General features: G+C 35.5%; 1 gene segment (V, D, J or C); it reads right to left on the bottom strand.

Moving 5' to 3' along the window:
- The window catches only part of LOC127451547 (Ig heavy chain V region XIG8-like), a 34,127-nt gene extending 25,717 nt beyond the window's left edge, over positions 1-8,410 (bottom strand). Inside the window, 1 exon segment of the V gene segment in view lies at positions 8,246-8,410. Within this exon segment, the coding sequence occupies positions 8,246-8,288 (43 nt within the window).
- Positions 8,411-8,848: the final 438 nt, after the last annotated feature.

Below are 8,848 nucleotides of genomic sequence, written 5' to 3' on the forward strand. Positions count from 1 at the left end.
AGTAAATTAAATAATATGTAGTAAAAACTCTTTGCTAATTAAAATAAAATAAAAAACAGAACTGTTTGGACCTGCATACGCTTTTAAAAGTGGTCCTGCACCTGTCATGCAGTTGAATTAAAGTTTTGGAAGTTAAGATCAAAGCCAGTGGAGAGAGTCTTCTTCACAAGCTCAAGGAACAATGATGAATTTATTTTCAGTCATCTCCATGCTGGATCGTTTCACATTTGATCGGATGCTTATTGATTTAAATGTGAATGGATGCAATTAAAAAGGAATGTTACAAATGCGGATACACTCCTTTCAATGCTACCAGAATCTAATAAATAAATATTAATGTAAGAATTGCACTACGTTATATATATATATATATATATATATATATATATATATATATATATATATATATATATATATATATATATATTATTTTTTTTTTTTTTTTTTTTATGTTAAATTCTTTCAGAAATAAAGACATTCTCCATGCACACAGTGATTTAAGAGATTAACATTTTAAGATGAATTTTGCCATGGCCACTGATCTAGAGTCAGCTTTCCCTTTATGCTAGTAATAAAAGTTTGTGTATGAGGTGGGGGAACTGATCCTAGACATTTTACTGGGGCAGCTACAAGCAGTGTTATCCCAGAGAGGCAAAAAGGGATTTCCGATCAATACCTAATAAGCAGTGACGTGCACAGACATTTTGGGGGGCAGGAGCTCAAGTGGAAAAAAGGGCACTTCTCATAATTTTTTATTTAAAAATTTTTTTTAAACAAAACGTTAAATATATTAACACAACTCTGACTTCCTTACCAATTTATTTTAATTCCCTCACACTCACGCAATTGTTTCATACTCAACAGATTTATACAATATAATCAGTTCACACAGAGACCATGGTCTTCTTTAGTATTCACTAAGTTTATCACAAGAGCAGGCAACAGCAAAGGAAACTGTGCCACAATGTGCATGTTTTCTATGCTACTAGTTTCAAGTATATATTTAGAATAAATGACTACACCAAGGAGAGGGACATAGTTTCACTAATAATTTGTTTATTTTGCACAAAGCAATAAATCGTTTTAGATGAGGAGCCTACGATCAAAATTATGAAGTTACTGTTTAAGGCAGGACACCTTTTTCATGTAGTGGTAAATTTTGAGATTTTGGTCTATTTTGCTTCCATGTCTTCTTTTACTCTAATGGAAAGAAAACTTCCAAAATACACATTTAGATGGTGTTTGTTTTAAGCCTACTACCCTCCGTCTGTCTGCATCTGTAGATTTCTTCTAAATTAACCAAAACAAGCTAATCTGCATATTTAAACATAGCATTTCAGGGGAAAAGACTCTTGATGTAAGTTATTAACTGGGGTAGTTCTGTGGTGATATGTTTTAGTTATTTTGTTTATCCTATTCACCTGCAGTGCCTTGTCAAATGTATGCAGATTAACACATTTTAATTAGTTAACGCCTAATCTGCATATCAATGTGGCGATTGTGATGACGTTATTAGACACAAATTTTACTGTATTCACCTGTAGTGTCTCCATTAAGTACAGTACATTAGCCTGTATGGCCATGATATATTGCCTTAGCTAAACTTTAGCTAACTTATAACATTAGGTAGTAGCTCATGAGTCATGCATGTTAGCAAGACACAAGTTAACTATTTTTGGCTTTTGGCTAATTAGCTGTAAAGACGAGGCACTGGTAGCTTAGTCTTTTGTTCATCACCACTCACTTCCACACAGGCCATGAAAAACACAACTGAGATAGGAGCTGGGAGGGGCTGCTGCCTGCCTGTCTGCCTGTCTGTGTGTTTGTGTGTCTGATGTGCCGATGTGTGCTGCTGCTGCGCGGAGACGCGGAGGGAGAGAGAGAGAGAGAGAGGGAGGGAGAGAGAGGGAGAGAGGGAGGGAGGGCATCAGAACTTGACAAAGTCTCATCTTTGTCACCGGCCTGATATTTAGATTTTTTATTCAATAAATATATTTGTTTGACAGGGAAGCTGTGCACAAACAGGAATATATATATATATATATATATATATTCATTTATTTAAAAAAAAAAAAAAAAGAAAAAAAAAAGCACCCCAGAAAAAGGGCACTTTCTCTCGAGGAAGAAAAAGGGCAGGTGCTCAAGCTCCCTTTGACGTCTATGTGTGCACGTGCCTGCTAATAAGCATTAATACGAACATCATGCCCATGGCCAGGGGAAGGCTAAACATTGCCCAGCCTTACACACGCTCTGCCTATGACTGGGATTATAAAGAAGCATCACACTATCATTACAATGTTATTTTAAACAAGTCTCATGCTTTGAATTGAATAATGTTAAAGTCTCTAATATTATACTATACTAGTGTAAACATTTAAAGATATTGTTTTAGTGATTAAACCTTGGAGGTGTCTTTTGATGTCTGCATTATTTCCGAATTACATTTAATCATGTAGGCCTAATACTCTAGTTTAGTGAAGGCAAAATCTGATTCAAGCAGCACAGAATTGCGTGAATATGCTTCATACAAGAATGATGAGTTGTGATGATTACATAATATCTCACAGTTAATGCATTTAGCAGATGAGCTCTTATTCTGAGACTGCTATTGGGCCTCATGTATTCAGATAGAAGACAAAGGCAGGCCTAACCCAGTCATAAAACCTAACTGAGGCCCACATACCAAGTCATAAGTCTTACTGATAAAAACGTGCCAAAATCAAACAAAGTCCAAAACAGACTACAAATCCCATGAAGCTTTGCTTACTAAAGGATCAAACTCTCAACTCCTATTGGATGTGGCACACAACAGAACATCCCTCAACCATGACATCATCGGGAGTAGAAATATCTCTGAGATGCTTCCGGGATTTGCTTCCAGCAACTTTGCTCACCGTGTGTAGACGCAGCTCATCGCTGCTCTCAGGTGCAGTCTCGTGGCACAAGGAAGTAATGTCCGACTTGAAACTGTGGCCATACAATCTCCATCTCGCTGGACGAGTTGAGATTACTCTGTGATCCATCGAACACTCTAACGGATCCAAAGGAGACCGCCGAGCAATCCGCATCTTCATCTGTTTGTCTGCAGAAATGAAAAGAAAAGATTTCTCTTCCATCTTCAATCAAGTCGACGTCACTGATTTCTCCGCCAGCCCGCCGAGAATCAGCAGCCGTACCGCCCGCCGACAGAGCGAGGAAACGGCCTCCCGTCATCACCCGAGCCTCGAGGAACCGAGTCGGAGTTAAAGGACGGATGAACACACATTCGTCTGTGTCCTCAAGCGATTCAAGTAAGAGGTTTACATCTGGGCAAAGATAGAATATTACAGTGTGTTATTCTTGTGTATCAAGGTTATTGCTTGTACAGTTTATGGAAAACCGAGTCCGCTCATTGCGGCTAATACTTAAGGTATTAATTATCACGAATGAGATCTGCTGTATTGTAGTCCAACCACATTGGACTGTTGTGCATTTCCACCATCACGGGTGAGACCGGCACACTGAGTTTATCCATTAAAGAACCAAAGACCGCGGGACAGTTTAAGAGCCGTCCACCGCGTCTCTGAGTGATAAACTAACAGCTGCTTTCTCTCCCACGATCACGAAATCGGCTTTGGGGCCGTCACTTTATTCTCTCTCTGTCCCTCCTTACACACACACACACACACACACACACACGCGACCCCTCACAAACATTCTCGCACACATTTTTGGCTAGTAGATAGCTTCGTGATAAAGCTCAGCTTTGTCCCTAAGCTATCGTACAAGTGGATACACGCGGTAAACTGGCAGACACCATTGACTGGTTTCTCTCCGGCCACATTTGCGGCCATATTCTTTGGCCGGAAGTCTCGCGTGACATACTCTCCACGAGAATCACGTCCGCCATTTTACACACACACACACACCCTCTCTCTCACACACACACCCTCATGTGTTATAGGATTATTTTGGTTACCATATCTAATCATATCACTGTTTAGTTTGTAGTTGGAAGTTGGAAGTTTATTGACTGCATTGTATTAATTATTAATTGATATTACTGCATAAATAAACTTTGTTATATTTCAAAGAGAAGTGTTTTGGTTTGTTTTGCATATGCCTGTGTCATGCTGACGGGATGTCAGTGCTCGGATTCAAGCCTTCCAGTGCATGCCATATTGTCCGAAATCAAATCCAGATCCTTTACAGGTGAGATTCAGAGTTTCTCCATTTGCTGACAGAACTTGAAGGGATTGACTCAAGACTCTGACCATTAACATCTAAAACAAAAGAAGGTTAAAATGAGCAGTTGACAGTGTCATATTCAATACATTACATTAGTTAATTAATTCAACACTGAAGACAGAATTAATTGAAAGAAATAAGAAATAAGAAATAAGAATGAAATGTGTGCCATCTCAAGGCATGCAGGGAGACCAGAGAACTGCAAATGAATCATTGAAGACTGTAGGTAGAAATACTTTGTGTAATTTACATTCTGATTACAAAAGGGGTGGGGCTTTAAAATCTGGTATAAGAAGTTATGACAATATCACTGCTATCAGAATCTCTTCTTTTCATAACCTTAGATTACTGTATAAAATATAATTTTGTGGGATATTTCTATAATTTTAATTGTAATCATGGCACTTACAAACAATTTTTCACTTGATTTGGGCTTCAGTGGGCATGACCTTCAATTTCAAACTAATCTGAACTAAATGATTATCTTTTAAAAGACAAAAGTTCCCTCTACTGTTCCCCAATATTACTTTGTTGGCTACAGCCAGCACGGCTGCAAAACATGATTACCTTTCCATGATTCAATACAAAAAATTATTATTTATTAATTATTAAATTAATTATTTGCCTCTCTGTGCCTTACACACAACTGCAAAGAACTCATGGCAAATGTCAAAGTGATGTGACTGATGCTAAAGATGGTGATTGTTGAGTTATTATTCAATTTCATTTATATATATTATATTTACACAATTATCTACTAATTGTTAGTAAATCCTTAAAGTACTATAAGTCTCCTATTTTAAGAACTACGTATAAGATCAGGCTGATCCACTCTAGATCTTTTCTTGCAGGATGACAAATCCAGGCTGTATCTGCATGAAATACCCTGCAGTTAATAAATACATTTTCTACATGTGCATACAATACATGAATGAGGAAGTGTTTTTTTGTATGGCTTAGTGACATTAAGTTCACTGTGTCTCTTAGCACAGTAATAAACAGCAGTGTCTTCAGTCTTTAGGCTGTTCATCTGTAGGTACAATTGGCATCTGGAGTCATCTCTGGACACTGTGAACCTTCCTTGAACAGACTGAGAATAGTAGACAGAAGAACTGGATGTATGGATAAAAGCAATCCACTCCAGTCCTTTTCCAGGGGTCTGTCTGATCCAGTTCAAAACAAGACTGCTGAAAGTAAATCCATTTATTGTACATGTAAGTTTGTGAGATTCTCCAGGTTTTTTAACCACTGCTTCAGACTGAGTGAATGTCTGACACTGAATACCTATGGAAAAAAAGAACATAATTAAGTATAAAGTAGAACTCATTAGCAGCAATTTTGCATTTTTGTGGTGACTTACATGATAAAACTGCCAGAAATACAAATACAGCAATCTTTTGTAACATGGTGTATGTTAAGTTTGTTATGTGTACTCCCAGAGCTGTTCAGATGGCTGTTCAGATCACACACATGCATAGGGACAGCACATTTAAAGAAGGAAGGTGATTTGCATAAATGAATATCAGAGGACTAATGGTACACTGTAAAACGTGGTAACCTGTTACCATAAGGAGCTGTGTTTACTTGATCTGACCCTAAAAAACTGGTTTTATTGGTTATCCAAATGTATTCAGGTTAATTCAGTGATGATAAATCATATTTTTCACTTGAATAAAACCAGTTAATTTTGAAGTTTCCACATTATGCAAATTTATTTGGATAATATGAAATGTGTGTTGAGATTTTATGGTGGAATTTGAGATATTTCAGATACTGTTATTTTTCTGTTAGGATATTAGATGTAAAAGTATTTTTCATGCATTGTATTTCTTTTTATTGTTTATTCTTAAATGTCTTTTAATTATTTCTTTATTGTAGCTAAATTACAGAAAATTATGCCTGTATGCAGACATTATATTAAAATCATATCATAATCACTATAAAAAGTGGTAACCTGCAATATAGCCTAACTTTTCTATCTATATGAGTTAAATAGTATTTGTTATTTGAATTAAAACAGTTCATTTAAATGTTACAACACAAAGCACATGTTTTATGATTAACTTTTTTTTTCCAGCAATGTTTAAAACAACTGAAAATTAATGCTATTCAGTATACTGTAAGTTACTGCCATCTACTGCCATTGGGACAAAAATGTACTGTTGTAGCTCACACAGGACAAATAAAATGAGCACTTCAGTGACTCTTCTAAAAACTATATATATAAATATATAGTTTTTAGAAGAGTCACTGATATATATATATATATTAGGTGTGCAGCGAAGCCATTATCTGTATCTGTTCATATGACAAAATGATCTGTCTCTGTATTCGGATAGAACCGGGTGTGGGCGGAGCTTAAACCGGAAATGCGTCAAAACTAAATAAAATAATATTTTAATAATTTTAAATGTTAAACTTTGTATTTATAGTTTCTATTAATAAAATATGCCTTTTCATAACAATAGCCTAATAATAATTATTATTGTTATTATTATACAATAATTGGCTGTGGTTTCTCCTGGTATTTCAGATATTAATATCTGCATGAAACAGAATTTTCATTTGTCTGTGTATGTATAACAACATTATTCTGGAAGCAGGAGGTGTCACTCAAAATGTGAAATATCAAGCACACATTTTGCAGTGAATAATAAATACAATTTCAAACATTAAAAGAAATTAAAATAAAATCAATATAGCATAAAAACAGGTGAAAATTCCATAAATCTATCAGTCATTTTTATGATAAGACACCATTATTTAGTTAAATAATAATAATAATGTCAAATTTAGATAGCGCCTTACCAGAGGTAGCACAGTTTAAAAAAAGATGGAGAATGTTTCTTTGTTTTACATAAGGAGGAATATTCAGAATAGAAGAATACTCTATGGAGCATTTATGGAGCATTTTTACTTTTTTTTGTTTGTTTGTTTGTTTGTTTGTTTGTTTTTTGTTTTTTTTGTTTTTGTTTTTTGTTTTTGTTTTTTTTTCAGAATAAAGTCTTATCCAGTTAATTTTTTTAATCGCTGATGTGGATATAAATGCGGTTAACTTTAAAAGACGGATAGACGGGCTCCGACGTTAAATAACTTAAGGTCAGGAATTTAACATCGCGTTCAGATTTAGGCCATAAATAAATACATGAGAATCACGCGTGAATCGTTTGATACATTAATATAGATATTTCAAGAAGTGGAAAGTGTATATGATGTCGTATCTTAGTTAATGTTACACTTGACAAGCTCCAGACACGCACAATTAACAGAGACCGCAAACGGAGTCGAGACCGCGCCCATCCGATCTGAAATCACAACATGCGCATTTTCATTCAAAAGGTTTACAATTTAGAAATACTGGCTGCACATATTCATAAAGTTTTATTTAAAATGTCGCTTTATTCTTGTGCCTCTTGGATAATCAGTCATACGAGTATTTTTAATGTTTTATATATATATATTATTTCCAATTTCTTATAGCTAATTATTATGTATTTTTATGTGATTGTTCATCGTGAATGCCCTATTTTTAACATGAAAATGTTTTTGTACAGGGGGGCTGTTAGTGTCTGTCACTGTGATGTCTCTGGCACAATAATACACAGCTGTGTCTTGAGCTTGTATATTATTCCCCTTCAATGTGATTGTGTTACTGGAGGTGTCTCTGGTGATACTGAACTTGTTTTTCAGTGAATCCTTGTAGGCTAAGCTCCCATCATAGTAGATCACTCCAATCCACTCCAGAGTTTCTCCTGCAGGCTGACGAATCCAGCCTGTACCATAATTACTCGAACTAGTAATTGAATAGGAGACTTTACAGTTGATAGTCAAAGTGTCACCAGGTCGAACAGTCATGAACTCAGGCTGAGTGAGGTCATATGAATTAACACCTGTTGGAAATGAAATAATACCAGATTTGTGAGATATAGTGCATTCAGTTTGAAGACTAAGTTTTTATTTATTTTGATTATATATATATATCACCATTGTTCTATATCACAGAGAAAAGTGAACTTACAGGATACCATTGCCAGAAGCAACACTGAAAACGAAGAGAACATGATGAAGGTAGCAGCCGTATTTTACAAGCCAGTTTGAACTGCTGCTGTTCTTTTCTCTTCCTCTAGTCATCAGATGAACGTCTATAAACTGGCTCACTGTTTAAATATGGAGCAGAAAATTTACATATATGCACCGAGCTGGTAATGATCCCAACATGCTCAGATAAGAATACTTGGATTGCACATTATATACAGTATACAGTACACACACAGCATATACAGTATGCTTTTGGAAAACCCTTAGTTATTTCAATCTATATGTTGACAATTTTAACTGTGTTAAAAAATAACTTTTCCCCTTATTTGTTTGTAGCATCCATTCAAAGTGTTTCATTGTTGGCTTGTTTTATCCAATGTGTAACATAATCTCAAAAATGATTGCCTTGCATGATAAGTCTGTCCATGGCAACTTATTGAAGACACTATTCTAAAAGGTTGTTTAATGCAACCAGTGTGTGTTTGTGTTTATTTGCAAAAGAGTGATGGCTTGACTTTTGCCTGTTTGCGGTAATAGCGTGTATTCCTTTTGCTTTATCCTTTTTACATCCATATGTCACTCA

The sequence above is a fragment of the Myxocyprinus asiaticus genome, chromosome 14, assembly GCF_019703515.2.
Source record: "Myxocyprinus asiaticus isolate MX2 ecotype Aquarium Trade chromosome 14, UBuf_Myxa_2, whole genome shotgun sequence".
In the NCBI taxonomy this organism is placed as follows: Eukaryota; Metazoa; Chordata; class Actinopteri; order Cypriniformes; family Catostomidae; genus Myxocyprinus; species Myxocyprinus asiaticus.